Below are 18,534 nucleotides of genomic sequence, written 5' to 3' on the forward strand. Positions count from 1 at the left end.
GAAAGAGGCCTTGGCCTAGAAACTGAGTCACTCGACAGGGGAAACGGTGGAGGTTGGTGACAGAGACTTGAGCAGACATACTTTTGAAAGCACCACGGATTCTCTGGCTGTTGGTGTCCGGGGTGGGGGCCATTGGAGGGCGGCCTGAGCTCCCGCCAGGGCTTGGTCTGTCTGCCTTTCAGCTGCCTGTGTCTCTGCCTCACAGTGAACCAGCTGCACTTCATCCCAGTGGATCTCGGCTCGCCCATCATACACTGTGCCGTGGCCGACCCCTACGTGGTGATCATGAGCTCCGAGGGGCAGGTCACAATGTTTGTGCTGAAGAGTGACACCTACGGGGGCCGGACACACCGGCTCACCTTGCAGAAGCCGCAGCTGCATCACGTGAGTACGAGCTGCAAATAAATAAATAAAATAAATAAATATTTTTTTTTTTTTTAAATGTTTATTAAAGTTTTACAAAACAAAAAGTTCATCATTTCACATAGATCATTCCATTAATTAAAGTCCACAGAAAAAACAGAAAACAAAAATATATAGCAAAAAAGAAAAATAGAAAAAAGAAAAATCCACTTTAAAAAGTTACAAAATTCCATGTCCCTCTGTCCTGACCTCCTCACATCTCCCTTTTTTGTGTTCCTCTTTATTCCAATCTAATTCAGCAAGTTCAAACCCTTATTCAAACCATGCTTACAATTAAGTTTTTCTAATTATTATGTCCCAAGTTTTCGTTATCTTAGCCCATTCCTCATCTTATATACTAAGACATAATTTTATTCTGTTCATAACCCCCTTCTCCTTTTTGAAATTCTTCTTTTCATTCACATTTTAAATACTCTGGTTTCTCTTCAGATCGTATAAATCTTTCGCCTTTTACTAAATAAATTTATTTTTATACCCTGTCCTCCCCAGCCAAGACTGGGCTCAGGGCGGCTAACACCCGATATAAAACAAATTGATTGAAATACAACTTAAAAACAAGATTAAAATACAACATTAAAATATTAAAATACAGCCTCATTCAATGGAAACTCAAATCAAAATAATAATAATAATAATAATAATAATAATAATAATAATAATAATAATAATAATAATTTATTTATATCCCGCCCTCCCCAGCCGAAGCCGGGCTCAGGGCGGCTAACAACAATAAAATAGTACAACATTCTAAACTTTTTGGGGGATGAAAACGTGAAGTCTTCACCAAGGCTAACTTTCCAAACTGGTCCTACATGGGCCAGAAAAAGCCAGGGAAATTCCCAAATAGGAGTTCCATCACAGGAGGAGAAAGGAAAAAAGAAAAAGGGGGAGGGAATCAAATTGGCTCCAGGCCAAAGGCCAGGTGGAACAACTCTGTCTTACATGCCCTGCAGAAAGAAATCAGATCCCACAGGGCCCTGGCCTCATGAGACAGAGCGTTCCACCAGGCCGGAGCCAGTGCTAAAAAGGCCCTGGCTCTGGTTGAGGCTAATCTGACTTCCTTAAGGCCCGGGACCTCTAGGGTGTTGCTATTTGTGGACCTTAAGGTCCTCCGTAAACGTAGAATCATACAATAGAATTGGAAGGGAGCTTGAGGGTCATCTAGTCCAACCCCCTGCGATGCCGGGATCTTGCCCACAGCCGTCCCTAGATGGGCTTGAACCACCAACCTTCTGTTTAACAGCCAGACACACTGACCCATTGCACCAGGAGGGGGCCACAATCCCTTAGAACGGCATTGTGATTATCCCAGACTCAACTCTGTGCTCTGCAAACATTAGCTGCTTGTTATAAAGAGGGCTTCGCAGTCACATCTCATCACGGATGAGTTCTGCAGCTCAACCATAGAGCATTTATTTTACTTGCAGAAGGCCCATGGTTCAGTTTGTGGCATCTCCAATCTGTTTTGTTTTACAAGGAAAGGATCCTAGCCCTCCTCCATCAGGGCCAGGGCCTTCTCAGTGATGGCTCTGACCTGGTGGAATGCTCTGTCCCACAAGACCAGGGCACTGAAGGATTTAACCTCCTTTCGCTGGGCCTGTAAGACAGAGCTATTCCGCCTGGCTTTCAATTTGAACTTGGCCTGATCTTTTATTCTCCTTCCTTCCCTCCCCCTCCGCTTTTTATGAAGATTACCCGCTCTGGGATCCCACAGCTCGTTCTCCCCTGGTCTCCTCGCTGGCCCAAATAGGACTAATTTAGCCAGCTAGCCCTGGTGATCATCTAATGCTTATTGGATGGATTTCCCCCCAAATTGATTTTTGAATTCTGAATTTATTGTTATTCACGTTTTATACGGTATTTTGTGCTGTTATTGTTGTATCAATTAAGTGTTTTAAATTTGTTGTTAGCCACCCTGAGCCCGGTTTTTACAATTGAAAACACTGAGCAGTGCCTGGCATGGTGAGGCTCTGTGCAGGGGCTTTTATCACCCCTTCTTCTTGGCTAGCAGTAGCAGAAGACATTGTGCAACAAACATTCATGTTTGCTCAGTTTGCATAGCTTATTAGTGAGATCTCCAAATGGGGATCTTCTAACAAAGAAGGGGCACAGCCTGCTTGCAGCCGAGGTTCTAGGCATAACCAGATTCTGAGTCTGCTTCCACGCTGCTCAGTTAGGAGCAGGTCATCCTGTGTCTTGCTCTGAGGCAACCTGTTGTCACCCCTCCAGCAATCGAAGGTGATTGCGCTGTGTGTATACCGGGACGTCAGCGGCATGTTCACCACTGAGAGCCATTCATCCAGCTCCCGGGAAGAGCTTTCCTTGAGGACTCAGTCAGAATCTGAGGCTCCCATCCAGGACATCAGGTGGGTCTTGAGGCATGGCGAAGAACTCTGGGAAGGGGCAGGGATTTAGCCATTTTGTGTGGGAGTTTGGGTTGTAAAATAGGGGCTGTGAGATGGTTGTTTTGGGTTTTTAAGGCTTTTCTGCGTAGGAGGTATATTGGACGTGTAAAAGTACAAAGGGGTACTTAACTAGTTTTGCATGGAAGGGCCAAAAGTTCGTCTTAGGAACCCAGCAATTAGGAAATAGAAACTTAATCAGTACTCCCCTGTTCCAGTTGCTTAAAAGGTTGATAGGGGGAGCGAAAATGTTGTATATAAGTCATGCTAGAAGATAAGTTCGGCTGCAGTCCTAATCCTACCCAGTATTGGGAGTAGGCTGGGCCACTTCATCCAGGTTAAAGGACTGTCTGGTAGAGACAGTGAGAGGAAAATAAAAGATATCCACTTGGTCGCGGCGGTTCACTTAACACACTGGTTCTCAAACTTGTAGGACCAGTGGGCAAGTATGATGGGAGTTGTAGTCCAACAGCAGCTGGAGACCCAATTTGAGAAATACCGGCTTAACAGGAAGTAGGGATTGGATTGGCTGGTTTGTTTGCCTTCCTCCTCTCTCATGGTGCAAGCTACAGCCTGCACTATCGCACCCGTTCTTTCAGGTAATTGGGGGCAGGTGCGCTCAGTGAGGAGGTGGGAGGATTCAAAGTACCTTGTGTAGGTCCTGAGTAAAGAATAAGGTACCTACTTGTGAGGACAGTAGCAGGAGAAATTCTCAGCCGGCCCGCAGTTTCTTTGGCCCTCAGTGTTGTTCAACCCTGTAGTGATGCTCCATCTGGGACTTAATTTAAGCTTTGGGCACATGTGCTGCCTACAAGAGTTTTGAGACCTGCACTGTAATCTTGCTGTGAGTTGGCCCGTTCTTGGATCAAGCTTTGCAACAGCTGCCCAGGTGTCTTAAATGTTGGAAATGTAAAAAAGTAGATGGGGATTATTTTCATATTTGGTGGACCTGTGACAAGGTTAAAAAAAAATTGGGAATCAATTTATAATGAACTCAAAAAAATATTTAAGTATACTTTCCCCAAAAGACCGGAAGCGTGTCTATTAGGCTTAATAGGAATGGAAATCAAAATGGGAGACCAAAATCTGTTCATGTATGTTACGGCCGCTGCAAGAACTCTCCTGGCCCAAAGATGGAAATCACAAGACATACCAACCATCCAGGAGCGGCAGGTGAAATTGACAGAATATGCAGAATTTGCCAAATTGTCAGGGAGGATCTGGGACCAGGAAGATCAGAGATATCAAAATAACTGGAGTAAATTTATTGAATATTTAAAGGAGAATTGTAAAGAGGTTAAGACACTAGCAGGATTGACATAATACCTTCAATGTATAATAGTACTATTGTGAGAATGAGGTGCGCGATAGAAAGGGGTTAAATATACCAATTGCAGGGGGGGGGGTCGCAACTCGGCAGAGTCAAAAGGAATGTATGGCATTAATATGGTTTGTTGGAAAAGAATATGTAAGGAAAACAATAAAAATTCACATGAGTGATGCAGATGTCTTAAACGTAACTGCCTTCCTCTTCTCCCATGCGCAGCAACACAATAGACGATGAGGAAGAAATGCTCTACGGTGAATCCGGCACCTTGTTTAGCCCCACCAAGGAGGAGCCGCGCCGCTGCAGCCTGCCCTTGGCCGACAAGGATTCTCACCAGTACAAGGCAGAGCCCACTCACTGGTGTGTGCTGGTCCGGGAGAACGGTGCCATGGAGGTGAGGCCCAGGCAGTGCCCGGGGCAGCGGGAGGGGGCCAGTCTCAGCCGGGTCCCTCTTGGCCCCTGCTACTTTCTCCCTCTTTCTCTCTCGTGTAGATCTACCAGCTGCCTGAATGGCGCCTGGTCTTCCTGGTGAAGAATTTCCCCATGGGGCAGAGGGTGCTGGTGGACAGTTCCTTTGGGCAGCCTGCCAGCCAGGGCGAGGCCAAGAAGGAGGAGGTGGTCCGTCAGACCGAGATGCCGCTGGTCAAGGAGGTGCTGCTGGTGGCCCTGGGAAATCGGCAGAGCCGGCCGTACCTGCTGGTGAGCTCCTAGGGCGGGGGGGTCCTCTGTGCGTAGAGTTATTGTCTCCGTCTGCTTGGATCTGAAGCACGTAGACATTTTGATACACATGCAAAGCAGCCAAGCAGGAAACCCAGTAAATCAAGACACCAGCCTTTCTGCAAGTTTGGCCCCCTGGCTTCAAGCGATGGTGATACTGGGGCAAATGGTTTCTGCGCAATAAGGTAAAGGTAAAGGGACCCCTGACCATTAGGTCCAGTCGTGGCCGACTCTGGGGTTGCAGTGCTCATCTCGCTTTATTGGCCGAGGGAGCCGGCGTACAGCTTCCGGGTCATGTGGCCAGCAGGACTAAGCCGCTTCTGGCGAGCCAGAGCAGCGCACGGAAATGCCATTTACCTTCCCGCCGGAGTGGTACCTATTTATCTACTTGCACTTTGACGTGCTTTCGAACTGCTAGGTTGGCAGGAGCAGGGACCGAGCAACGGGAGCTCACCCCATCATGGGGATTCGAACCGCCGACCTTCTGATCGGCAAGTCCTAGGCTCTGTGAACCCACAGTGCCGCCCGCGTCCCTAAGTAGGTGCAATTGCTTTTCATCTGGTGCAGGAAAAGGGAGGGAGAGAGCCAATTTCTTGGGAATGCCTGGGCTCTTCCATGATCGTGTTACAAGGTGTGTTTCTGATCCCCACCCCTAGAGTGCTCAAGACACATGTTGAGCTAAGGAGGTTGATGCCCACATTCTCCGCCAGCAATCATACTTAGGGAAACTATAAGCAAATGGCCCTCTGGATGTGGCTGGACTACAACTCACATCATCTTTGACCATGCTGGCAGCTGAGGTTTGTGGGAGCTGGAGAGCTCCTGAGACCCTTTGCCCTAAGTTGTCATTCACTCACTGCGTCTGCTCCCTCCCTGCTCTTAATGATCTTGTGGGAGGAACTGAGGGAGACACCCACTGATGCACCACCCTCCCCACCTCACCTGGGGCTCAGGGCTTTCATACTGAGGAGGACCAGTCAGCAGGGCTGAGCGTCTAATTCATAGTGCTTACCTTGCCCTGTCCTCGAAGCTGCTTGGTCAGTTGAGACTCACATTACTGGTGCCTGAGCCTAGAGTGGGGATAATTGGAAGTGCTGGTTTAAACCTTTAAAGCCCGAACTGGTGTCTGGGATGCCGTTGCCTAAAGGACTGCCTTTGTCGGTGTGAGGTTATCCAGCGTTCAGCATCGTCATCACAGGCTCAGCTCTCTGGTCTCCCTGTAGTGAGTAGTGGGGCCTTCTCTGCAACAGCACCTTGATTGTGGCATTCCCTCCCTGGGGGGAAACCACAAGAGCATGTGCTGTCTGGCTTTTACAAATTGTTTTCCCTAAGGGGAGAGTTAATACCATGGGAGAGCTGCTGTAATCAAGGTCTGTGGATCCAGGAGGTTAGAGGACAATGAGGGCCACAAGGCGGGGTCAAGGCAAAACCTTGGCGCTATGGTTGTTTTTGTTACGATATAGAAGCAATGCAGCTGCAAACTGCTAGCTTGAAAGCAAAACGTAATGGGAATGTTGGGACTGTCCGTGGGAAACAGAGGGACAGTCAATTCACAGTGCGAAGCACCAGAATTGGCTCAGAGTGTAATAGGAGCTCTTCCGTTTGTTCCTGTACTGGAAGTGCAGGAAGTGTTTGCCTCTAGACTGCTGGAGTTTGAAGAGAGCAGTCATGTTTTTTTGTAATGCTGCAAAGACAGAAATAAAGGCATGAAAATACGTTTCTGTCTATCTCTTTCCCCTGCCGGGGGGGCAGAAAAGAGGGTGTGTGTTCTTCTCACGCTGAGAAGGATCGCCTATTGCGACCTAGCCTGGATCTTGCTGGGGAATGCAGCCAGGGAGGTCAACAGGAGATCAAGCCGGGTGCCTGGGAGAGTTGCCAGTTTCTCCTGAAATGGGCTTGATTTCTGACAGCAATGAGTGTAATATGAGCCCCAGCAATGAGCTGTGTCCCCATGGCCTGAGAGTGCTCAATCTGTTGATGCAGTGAGCCACGGGACAGGATGAAGCTCACTTTATTTCTCCACCCTGTTGACAGGTCCACGTGGACCAAGAGCTGCTCATCTACGAAGCTTTTAACCACGGCTCTCAGCTGGGCCAGACCAACCTCAAAGTGCGGTTCAAGAAGGTAAGAGCCACTCTGCCTTCTCCCCAGGCCGCTGGAACGCTGCAGTCTCTCTTGCAGGCTTCCCTCTGCACTCGAAGGGAAGGCTTCCCCACTGACCTCCTCCTGCCCTTTGACGCCCTTTCCCTTCCAATCAGGTTCCCCATAACATTAACTTCCGGGAGAAGAAGCCCAGGCCGTCAAAGAAGAAGCCGGACGGCGTGGGTGGAGAGGAATCGGGGGCTGCCAGGGGGCGGGTTGCCCGATTCCGCTACTTTGAGGATATCTATGGATACTCGGGGGTGAGTCTCGCGGAGGAGTCATCCTTGGGAGATTCTCAGGAGAAGCGTCTCTCTTTGGGGGGTTGGGCAAGGGCGTTCTCTTCCTGAGGCTTTGCGGAACCTCTGCCTGCCAGAGCAGAAACTACTGGCCTGGCACAGGAGAAGGCTGTGCTCACGTGCAGCCCCGGGTCCTGATTGTGTTTGCATTTCTTCCCAGGTGTTCATTTGTGGCCCCTCCCCACACTGGCTGCTGGTAACGTCTCGGGGGGCCCTACGCCTGCACCCCATGACCATAGACGGGCCCATCGAGTCCTTTGCCCCCTTCCACAATGTCAACTGCCCCAAGGGCTTCCTCTACTTCAACCGGCAGGTAGGCCTGGCTTGGCGACAGAAGGTTGGGTGGGATGTCTGCCTTATTTCTTTCATTTGCCTTCTGCCTGCTACGTTTGAGGCAGCTCACTCTGCACCTGAGCTGCTGCCGCCGAAAGAAGCAGATCTATCCGCAGTTGAAAACAAGGCCTTGTCTGTGTCCTCTGCTACAGGGGGAGCTGCGCATCAGCGTCTTGCCTGCCTACCTTTCCTACGATGCACCGTGGCCCGTCCGGAAGATCCCACTGCGCTGCACCGCACATTACGTATCCTACCACGTGGAGTCCAAGGTAGGGCTGTGTGGAGCGGGACCTTCAGCAGGGCCTTCTTGGTGGTGGGGAAGTGGAGCCCTCCACTGTCACAACAAGGCCTTCTGCTCAACTCAACCCCCAAATGCCTTAATGAATTTGCTCCCTCCGGCAGGTCTATGCAGTGGCCACCAGCATCAACAACCATTGCACCAGGATCCCCCGCATGACGGGCGAGGAGAAGGAATTTGAGACCATCGAGCGAGGTGGGTGGCTCACAGCTCGCCTTCTCTCTGCGGAGGAGAGGTCTTTGACTTGTGCTGGGCACGTCTTGAGGTTGGGTTGTGAGATGGAGGGAGACAGGCTCTGGACTCCTCTCTCTTCCACCACAAAGGGCCACCCAACCCCTTGGTTTGCCCTCCAGAACAAAGCAGTCTGACTTGTTCCGTCTAGCTCACTCTTGCTTTCTCTGGCTGGTGGTCACTCTCCAGGGTCTCAAGGTGGGCAAATAATAATAATAATAATAATAATAATAATAATAATAATAATAATAATAATTTATTATTTATACCTCGCCCATCTGGCTGGGCTTCCCCAGCCACTCTGGGTGGCTTCCAACCAAATATTAAAATACAGTAATGCATCAAACATTAAAAGCTTCCCTAAACAGGGCTGCCTTCAGATGTCTTCTAAATGTCAGGTAGTTTTTTATCGCTTTGACAACTGATGGGAGGGCGTTCCACAGGGCGGATGACACCACCAAGAAGGCCCTCTGCCTGCTTCCCTGTAACTTGGCTTCTTGCAGTGAGGGAACCGCCAGAAGGCCCTTGGTGCTGGACCTCAGTGTCCAGGCTGGACGATGGGGGTGGAGACGCTCCTTCAGGTATACTGGACTGAGGCCATTTAGGGCTTTCAAGGTCAGCACCAAGACTTTGAATTGTGCTTGGAAACCTACTGGTCTTCCACATCCCCTGATGCCTAATATTTAACCGGAGATGCTGGAGGCTTTGGGCAGCCAAAGCAGGTGTGTGCTCTCCGTGATGAGCCATGGCCCCTTGTGCCCCCTCCTCTGCCCAGCTGGGTCTGATGGTGATGCCGGCTGCATACCTATTTCTCCCTTTCTCTCTCTCTCTCTCTCTCTCTGATCCCCACCTCCAGATGATCGCTACATGCACCCGCTGCAGGAGGCCTTTTCCATCCAGCTGATCTCTCCGGTCAGCTGGGAGACGATTCCAAACACCAGGTGAGGAGGGTGCTCAGCCCTTGGGCTTGTGGCAGCAGGAGCCCAAGAAAGCTCCTTCCCAGGCACCAGCAGGTGGGGAAAATCTGCTGCCTGGTTGGGCTCCTGGTGGGAATATCAGGAGAGCCTGGCGGTTTCTGCTGGATCAGAGCAAAGGGCCACCTGGTCCAGCATCCGTTTGCCTTCAAGGGCCATTCAGATGCGTCCTGGAAGCAGAGCTGGAAAGCTTTAGTTCAGTGGTCCCCAAGGTTTTTGGGCCTCTGCCCACTTAGTCCCCCAGTGCTCCCTACCCTATAAAAAGCTTTATTCAGAACAGCAGCTTTCATAACCCACTAAGGAAGAGCAAAGCACAATGGCCCCAGCTAAGGGTGCTTTATTCAGTCTTGGGGAAGGGGAAGAGGTACCTTTCTCTTGGTGCAGAGGATGCACTCACTCTATGTGGGGCTACGCTTGAGACTGACCCAGAAACTCCAGTGGGTGCAGAATGCCACGGCAAGACTCCTTACAGGGTCCTCTCTGCGGGAGCACATTCACCCGGTGCTATACCAGCTGCACTGGCTCTTGGTGGAGTACAGGATCAGGTTCAAGGTGCTGGTTTTAACCTTTCAAGCCCTATACGGCCTAGGACCCTCGTACCTACGGGACCGCCTCTCCTGGTATGTCTTCAAACAAAGATCCCAGGCCACAGGGAGGTTAGGCTGGCCTCAACCAGAGCCAGGGCTTTTTCGGCCGTGGCCCCGATCCGGTGGAACGCTCTGTCCCAAGAGACCAGGGCCCTGCGGGACTTGACATCTTTCTGCAGGGCCTGCAAGACGGAGCTGTTCTACCAGGCCTTTGGCCAAGGCACAGCCTGACCCCTCCTTTGGTAATCCTCACTGAACTCTAGCCCAATGGTTGCCATCAATTTGATTTGAACTGATTTTATAATGAATTGATTTTAGAATGTTGTGTTACTTTTATTGCTGCTAGCTGCTCTGAGCCTGGCTTCAGCTGGGGAGGGTGGGATATAAATAAAAAATTATTATTATTATTGGGGCACCCAGAAGGCAGCTTGGCCTGGCTCCCCCTCCATCCTCTCCTGCCCTTTTTCAATCTGCAGGATCGACCTGGAGGAGTGGGAGCACGTGACCTGCATGAAGACCGTGTCTCTCAAGAGCGAGGAGACCGTCTCGGGCCTGAAGGGCTACATCGCTGTGGGGACTTGCCTCATGCAGGGCGAGGAGGTGACCTGCAGGGGCCGGGTGAGTCGGACAACACTGGGCGCTTAAACAAGAGGCAACACAGCTGGGGGCTTCCTCTGCACAGTTGCACCAATCCTTCTCCCACAGTTCCTGCCTGCTGCCTTCACAGGCCCAGTCCTTGGTCCAGATTTCCCCAGTTTGGAGACGTTGGACTCGTTCATCCACCTGGCGAACTGTGTGTTTTGCTGGCAGCCTCTCCCAATTTGGGATGAGTGGAGGCATCAGGATCCAAGGAACACAACTGCAGAATTGTAGAGTTGGAAGGGACCCCGAGGGTCATCTAGTCCAACCCCCTGCAATGCAGGAATCTCAGCTAAAGCACCCATGACAGACGGACACCCAACCTCTGCTTAAAAACCTCCAAGGAAGGAGAGTCCACAAGCTCCCAAGGGAGGCTGTTACATTATCAGACAGCTCTTACCATCAGAAAGTTCTTTCTGGTGTTTAGTCGGAATCTTTCTTGCAACTTGAATCCATTGGTTCAAGTCTTAACCTCCAGAGCAGGAGAAAACAAGCTTGCTCCCTCCTCCATGTGACAACCCTTAATATATTTGAAGGTGGCTATCGTATCTCCTCTCAGACTCCTCTTTTCCAGGCTAAACATACCCAGCTCCTTCGACTATTCCTCATAAGGCTTGGCTTCTAGATCCTTGATAATCTTGGCTGCCCTCTGCACACGTTCTAGCTTGTCAACATCCTTCTTGAATTGCAGTGCCCAGAACTGGACACAGTATTCTAGGTGTGGTAGGACCAAGACAGAATAGAGGAGGGCTATGATTTCCCTTCATTGGGACATTACTTCTGTTGATGCAGCTTAGAATAGCATTAGCTTTTTGGCTGCAGCACACTGCAGCCTTATGAACTGGGGCTAGAAAACCCTGTTTGTACCTCCAAGCTTTTTCATTGTGCTCTGAAGAGGGTCTTGTATGTGTTCTGGGTTCTACAGCGGATGCATGGAGAAGTGAGGCAGAGACCTGAAGGCTCAAAAACGGAAGTTACAACTCCTTAGTCATGAAAAGTCAAAGTTCTGCTCTGTGCCAGCTAATTGGTAATAATCCACTCACCCAGTGTGCCACCATATGACGCTGGAATCATTTACCTGCTGCGATGGCACCTTATCCTGATGAGCACAGTTGCAATTTTGCAGTTCTCATTTAATATTTTGTTTATTGCAAGAAGTCCCTGGTTTCCCAGCTTGCAACAGAGGAAGGGGGTGTTTCTAGTTTAGCAATGCAAAGCCAACCTGCCCTGGTTATGTCGGATGACTCTCCTTTCCTTGCTCCCCTGCCCTCAGATCTTGATCATGGACATCATCGAAGTGGTTCCAGAGCCTGGCCAGCCCCTCACCAAGAACAAATTCAAGGTGCTGTACGAAAAGGAGCAGAAGGGGCCCGTTACTGCTCTCTGCCACTGCAACGGCTACCTGGTGTCGGCCATTGGCCAGAAGGTGAGCAGGGCCTGGAAGAGGCGGGTGGGATGCCGCTCTCGGGGGCTTACTCAGTGTAGAATGTGGATTCATTGCTCCTAAACGCTCTGCAGCCACCTTTGGGGTGGAAGCTTCTGTCGCCCTTTCAGTGGAGGTTATTCTGACTTACGTAGGCGGCTATGAGTATGCCGCCAGGGAGCTGCAATTATTCCTGTTGAGTCAATTCATAATATTGTGTGTGTGAGTTTGTGTGCACGATGTTGGCATGTGAAGTTGGGAAGTTATGGAAGGTAGTTTGAGCACCTCAAGTTGAAACAGGATAGGAACCCCCAGGCTGCAAGGAGATGGTTCTGTGATGTGGACTCTGTTTATAGAATGTAGACGTGGGGGTGTCTGGAAAGGAGACCTCTTCTTCCATTACAGTGGTACCTCAGGTTAAGAACTTAATTTGTTCCAGAGGTCCGTTCTTAACCTGAAACGGTTCTCTTAACCTGAGGCCGCTAATGGGGCCTCCTGCTGCCACTGTGCTGCTGGCGTGCGATTTCCATTCTTATCCTGGGGCAAAGTTCTTAACCTGGAGCAACCACTTCCTGGTTAGCGGAGTTTGTAACCCAAAGTGTCTGTAACCTGAAGCGTACCCGAGGTACCACTGTACTGCTTTTATGTAAAAGCTTTCTGTACCGCTTTTCAGAGAGTTTCCCAGGGTGTGCTTCACAGATTGAAGATAAAGCGCAAATCAAAAGGGGTGGTTAGAATGCGGAAGTGCCTTGCAGGGCTGGCAAGGTGAGCTTTCTGTGGTTTAGAGAAGGAATTGCTTAAAAACAGAACTTGAGGCATCAGCAACATGGTATAATGGAAAGATGGGGAGAAGAACCAACCCAGACCTTGTGATCATCATCTGTGTTTTTGTCTGCTACTGTGTTGTGCATTTTTGAGTTTTTATATTGTAAACTGCCTTGTGATCTTTGGATGAAGGGCGGTATAGAAATTAAGTAAGCAAATAAATGGAAAGTGAGAGTGGGAGATGAGGTGAAGGGCTTTCCTGTCCCCTTGCCCCCTGCCTGGGCTGAGCCCTGGTCTCTCTCCCTGCTGCAGATCTTCCTGTGGAGCTTGAAGGACAATGACCTGACGGGCATGGCCTTCATCGACACGCAGCTCTATATCCACCAGATGATCAGCGTCAAGAACTTCATCCTGGCAGCTGACCTCATGAAGAGCATCTCGCTGCTGCGCTACCAGGAGGAGAGCAAGACTCTCTCCCTCGTCAGCCGGGTATGGGGCGTGGACCCTTTTCTAGAGGGTTGGCAGGGTGTGGGGCAGAGGAGAATGGGCCTGTTTGAGCCTCGCCCCACCTGGCTGACTTCTCCTTCTCTCTCATCTCCAGGACGCCAAACCCCTGGAAGTTTACAGCGTGGACTTCATGGTGGACAACGCTCAGCTGGGGTTTCTCGGTGAGCAGCCTGAGCGTGGCATTGGGGGAGCCCCTTCAGGAGGGTTCAGTCCAGCAGCCTTGGCTCTGCCCCAGGATGCTGGTGTTGGGAAGACTCAGACCCACGTCCAGGCTTTACAAGGTGGTGGCCCATCTGTGTTTTGAACAACACAAACCCTTTCCCCTGCATTTGGAACAAGCCAAAATACAGAATTATAGAATTGGAAGGGTCTGTTTAGTCCAGTTCTCTGCAATGCAGGAATCACAACCAAAATGACCACTCTGATTAAAAGCCCCCAAGCAAGGGGCAGCTGTGTTTCTGGCACGGTCAGGCTACATCATTGATCTGTTTTACTCTATTTTGCAGTGTCTGACAGGGACCGGAACCTCCTTGTTTACATGTATCTGCCAGAAGGTGAGATCAAAGTTTGTCTTTTGTTCTGGGGAGATTGGATCTGACCCTCTTCCTGTTTCCCATCACTCACCTGACTCCTAGTCTCAAGGAACAAGAATCTTGGGGCTTCCTGTTGGCAAGGAGTGCTGGGGCTTTTGGAAAGAGATGTTTGGGCCGGGTGGGCTTTCTCTGGATCTCCGCCTCAAGCTCCTACGTTGTCCCACACACCACATGGCCTCTGAGCCGCCTTCAACAGCCTGGTGCCCTCCAGCCACCCCTCTGCTGGGGCTGGTGGGAGTTGTAGTTCAGCAGCACCCAGAGGGCGAAGGCTCATTCTCTCCCTCCTTCCCTCCCACCCACCTCTTTGCTTTTCTCTCCAGCAAAGGAAAGCTTTGGGGGGATGCGCCTCCTCCGCAGGGCCGATTTCCACGTGGGAGCCCACGTCAACGCCTTCTGGAGGACTCCGTGCCGCGGGGCCATGGAGGGGCCCACCAAGAAATCCATTGCGTGGGAGAACAAGCACATCACCTGGTTTGGTAAGGGGGCCTCTGAAGGAGACACCCGGGGAGTCATCTTGGCCAGAGTCGAAGGGAACTGAGCCTGGAGCCTCTTTGCGTTTCAGGTTTAGATTTTCAAATTCTAAGATTTTAAAATCTGGGAAGATTTTGTTGTAACATCCAGAATTCTATTTTTGAGTGTTGGCAGCTGAATATAGGTAAGGAAAGGACTTTACAGCTCAATTTTATGCCTTGGGAATGAGTTCGAAATTATGTACCCTTGTGACATTTTGAGTTTCTAGTTCAGTAGCTTGATGGCTACATTTGCACTTAACACCAAGCCATGGTTTCTTCAGCAAGGCACAAGTCATCTCACAGACAAACAAAGCAGCCATGGTTTATTTCTCCAGAGCTTGGTTTCCTCCCCCAGCTGTTCTCTCCATGTTCCTATGTAGCTCAGCAAGCAGCTGGGCTGGGCTGTCCGAACGATGGTTGAAGCAAAAGCAAGGCTGTGGGCTTCAGAAATAATGCCAACCAGTAGTTAAAACAAGCCAAGGTTGAGAAGCCAGAGACAGTCAATCATGGCCCCACATGGTGGTTTGTTGCTGGAACAGAAACCATGGTTAGTCTCCTGGGCTGAGGTGTTCTAACAAACCACGGTTTGGCGTTACGTGCAAACCATGGTGTACTTATGTGAGAGGGAAAATCCAGGTGCTCTCTGAGCCAAAGGCACCCGCTTGAGCCTTGACTCTGAAGGGGGTGTGTGGTGTTTCTCCCCCCACTCCAGCCACGCTTGACGGAGGGATCGGGCTGCTGCTGCCCATGCAAGAGAAGACCTACCGGCGCCTGCTGATGCTGCAGAACGCCCTGACCACGATGCTGCCCCACCATGCCGGCCTCAACCCGCGTGCCTTCAGGTAGCTTGTTCCCGGGGCCCTGCCTCTTCAAGGCCCCCCCCCCGCCCCGCTTGACCCCCCTCTGTGTGCCCCTTGAGGAGCAGCGCTGTTGGAGGGGAGGAAAGAACCACCCACATCTATGTGCCTATGTTTGGTGGGAGGGGAGCCTGGCTCTGCTATCGCCTTCTGGACATACTGCTGTCTGCAGAGCACCATGGTCCACTATGCCATCTGCGCCTTCCACACCATTTCCTGCAAGCAGAATCTGCCCGTGGCAGGACTGATGGGATATAGGCCTCGCAGGGAGAGAGCGAGACTGTTTCAGAGCCGATGGGTGACTTGGCTGGGGAGCAGAAGACCTTGCCTCTCCACATGTGAGATAAGCAGTCTGGCTGCCAAGTTCACCCCTGGGTTATGGGTCACACATAAGATCAGATTAGCAGACATCTAAAGGCAGCCCTGTTTAGGGAAGTTTTTAATATTTATTGCTGTATTGTTTTTAACACTCGATTGGAAGCCGCCCAGAGCGGCTGGGGAAACTCAGCCAGATGGGCGGGGTAGAAATAATAAATAAATTTATTATTATTATTAGTTAAAGGCAAGAGTCGGCAAGGTTTACCTCACCTGGGCTGGTTCACTTCAACAGAGATCCCTCCGTGGGCTGGATCGCGCACGCACCCGCAATTTCTGGCGTCTGCACAGATGTGATTTCCGGCACCATGGAAGCAAGTCCCCGCACTGCGCCAGTTTAGTGCAGCGCACAGGGACTTGCCGAGCAGGTGGCTCGATTTGGGGGCAGCTCGTGGGCCGGTTAAATGACCCCCATGGGCCTTAGGTTGCTGACCCCTGGTTAAACTGTGTCCAGTTCTGGGCACCACAGTTCAAGAAGGACACTGACAAGCTGGAACGTGTCCAGAGGAGGGCAACCAAAATGGTCAAAGGCCTGGAAACGATGCCTTATGAGGAACGGCTAAGGGAGCTGGGCATGTTTAGCCTGGAGAAGAGGAGGCTAAGGGGTGATATGATAGCCATGTTCAAATATATAAAAGGATGTCACATAGAGGAGGGAGAAAGGTTGTTTTCTGCTGCTCCAGAGAAGCGGACACGGAGCAATGGATCCAAACTGCAGGAAAGAAGATTCCACCTAAACATTAGGAAGAACTTCCTGACAGTAAGAGCTGTTTGACAGTGGAATTTGCTGCCAAGGAGTGTGGTGGAGTCTCCTTCTTTGGAGGTCTTTAAGCAGAGGCTTGACAACCATATGTCAGGAGTGCTCTGATGGTGTTTCCTGCTTGGCAGGGGGTTGGACTCGATGGCCCTTGTGGTCTCTTCCAACTCTAGGATTCTAAAGGATTACAAACCCCATCACCATTCCTGCTGCCTGCTGGAGCTGGAGTGGTTGAATGAGGCAGGGACCCCAGCGCTCCTCTCACGATGTTCCTCCTGCCCCTCCTTAGGATGCTGCACATGGACCGGCGCATCTTGCAGAACGCCGTGCGCAACGTCTTGGACGGGGAGCTGCTCAACCGCTACCTTTACCTGAGCACCATGGAGCGCAGCGAGCTGGCCAAGAAAATTGGCACCACACCGGACATTGTGAGTGGGGTGGAGGGAAGAGCCAGGAAGGCAAGGGTCACCTCCGCTGGCAGGAGCTGCTTCCAGCTCCAGAGCAGACAAGGAACGCAAATAGCCTGACACAGTGCGCATTGTGTGCCTGCTGCGCTGTGAGAAAACCAGCCTCTGTCTCGAGGGATTTCTTGCCCCGTTCCTTGCAAAACTGCTTGGGTGGCAGCTCAAGCCAAGTGGCCTTGAGAGCAGTCTTTGCGGGTAATAAGGGAGGGAATCCTTTAGTTTTTATCAGGAGCATAAATCACTTATGTCGAGCTGGATTTGTAGCTGCTATTATTGTAATGCTTGGGCTTCTTCCAGCCCCAGGTGGCTCTTGTGGCCTGTCAAGGTTGGGTAAGGCAGTGGTTCCCAATTAGCTAATGACAGAGGACCCCCTCTTTTGCAAAAGTCAAGCCACAGACCCCCTACTTTTGAAAATTTTGATAACTCTCTGCAAAGGCAGACAGCAGCAGGGTGGGGGCTCTGTGAAACTGCTCTACTGCGCAGTTTCCACTCCCCTCGGTTGAGCAGTTAACAGAGCCCACAGCTTGCTGCTGGCTTGTGAGAGCTGGTGATGGTGGGGGGCTCTGTTAAAGTGCTCCTCCCCCCAGCTGTGGGGAGCCCCAATGCTTCTCCTGCTCGTATGCAAACCAGAGAAACATTGGGCTCCTTCAGCTGGGGGGCAGCTGCCTTCTGAGGCACTGGAGCTGTTCAGCTGGGGAACGGGAGGCCTCTTCCACACCCACACACACAGCTGAGCAGTTCTGCAAAGGATCAATACTCCTCGGCTCGCATTTCAGCCTGAGAGGCATCAGGATCCGCTCCCTGGGCTGGGCCCTGTATCTTGGAAGAAGCACCCGAGACAAATTCCAGTCATTGTGATATATCACCATATACTGGTATTTAGCTGCTGATGGATCACAATGTTGAAAACAAAGAATCGCCCAGCTCTAACACTAAACGAAGTAATCAGAGGGCAGGCTGTTGTGCTAATCCTAGTGGCAATTTGCTTACCTATTTCCCCTGTTGGACTTCCAAGATGAACCATGAACCCCCAAACCTATCAGGCAAGATTCACTGAAAACCCAATTCCAAGCAGTGGGAGACTCCTCAAAACCTGAGAGTTGTGGAAAGCAATTAGAAGTTCTTTTCAGTTTAAAAAGTAAGGAACAAGGGGAAGGGATCCCTTACATTAAAATAATAATAATAATAATAATAATAATAATAATAATAATAATAATAAATGTGAACCCGCCCCGTGGAATAACCCATTTGCATTCTCTCTCTCCCCCCCCCCCATCCAATTGCAAGAGCCCTAAGAAACTGTGTCAGAAGTTTGTGCCCAATCCCAGCTCCCTTGTCATCCAGCAACTATTTCCCAGTTTTTCCCCTTCCAGCAAGCAAGCGCTAGTCACGAGCAGAGGCTGGGTGATCCATAGATCACTATTGTGGCTTTCACTGTGCAATTAACAAGATAAGTGAGTCCCTGACAAGGGATGGTGCCCCGGACCCCTAATTGGGAACCACTGGGCTAAGGGATCTGCGCCGTAACAGAAGACCGCCTTTCAAGGGGAAGTTCCTTGCAAGGGAGAAATCTTCCTCCTGGGCAATTCCTAATGACCCTCTTTCCCCACTTCCGTCTACAGATCCTGGAAGATCTGCTGGAGATTGATCGCGTCACAGCTCATTTCTAAGGATTCCCCTTCCCCACAACTGCGCCCCTTGATTTGGCTGCAGGGGGTGGCCCAGCCTCCCTGTCTGCCCCCCCCTCGGAACCCCAATGTTTGTAACGTCTTCCTGGCTGGGCTACAGGACTCTTTATCAGTTATGTGTTTTTATAAAGCTGGCAAGGATTTGTAAAGAAATTGTGAACTCGCAGTGATTGGGCTACCAGTTTGTGGAGCTGCATTGGCGAGATCTTGTGCCAATGCATGGG

At 50.7% G+C, this 18,534-nt stretch overlaps 1 protein-coding gene across 1 annotated transcript in view; it reads left to right on the forward strand.

Annotated features, from left to right (window-relative positions):
- Window positions 1–18,463, forward strand: part of CPSF1 (cleavage and polyadenylation specific factor 1) — a 41,706-nt gene extending 23,243 nt beyond the window's left edge. The window contains exons 20-38 of the mRNA XM_053395103.1: window positions 206–384; window positions 2,653–2,789; window positions 4,372–4,546; window positions 4,645–4,851; window positions 6,904–6,993; window positions 7,128–7,271; window positions 7,468–7,620; window positions 7,793–7,909; window positions 8,043–8,133; window positions 9,026–9,110; window positions 10,207–10,348; window positions 11,643–11,795; window positions 12,870–13,046; window positions 13,159–13,225; window positions 13,571–13,618; window positions 13,978–14,133; window positions 14,882–15,011; window positions 16,448–16,586; window positions 18,245–18,463. Of these exons, the coding sequence (XP_053251078.1) occupies window positions 206–384; window positions 2,653–2,789; window positions 4,372–4,546; window positions 4,645–4,851; window positions 6,904–6,993; window positions 7,128–7,271; window positions 7,468–7,620; window positions 7,793–7,909; window positions 8,043–8,133; window positions 9,026–9,110; window positions 10,207–10,348; window positions 11,643–11,795; window positions 12,870–13,046; window positions 13,159–13,225; window positions 13,571–13,618; window positions 13,978–14,133; window positions 14,882–15,011; window positions 16,448–16,586; window positions 18,245–18,292 (2,438 nt within the window). The 3' untranslated portion in view covers window positions 18,293–18,463. The remainder of the gene's footprint in view (window positions 1–205; window positions 385–2,652; window positions 2,790–4,371; window positions 4,547–4,644; window positions 4,852–6,903; window positions 6,994–7,127; window positions 7,272–7,467; window positions 7,621–7,792; window positions 7,910–8,042; window positions 8,134–9,025; window positions 9,111–10,206; window positions 10,349–11,642; window positions 11,796–12,869; window positions 13,047–13,158; window positions 13,226–13,570; window positions 13,619–13,977; window positions 14,134–14,881; window positions 15,012–16,447; window positions 16,587–18,244) is intronic.
- The last annotated feature ends 71 nt before the right edge of the window (window positions 18,464–18,534 follow it).

The sequence above is a fragment of the Podarcis raffonei genome, chromosome 7, assembly GCF_027172205.1.
Source record: "Podarcis raffonei isolate rPodRaf1 chromosome 7, rPodRaf1.pri, whole genome shotgun sequence".
Lineage (NCBI taxonomy): Eukaryota > Metazoa > Chordata > Lepidosauria > Squamata > Lacertidae > Podarcis > Podarcis raffonei.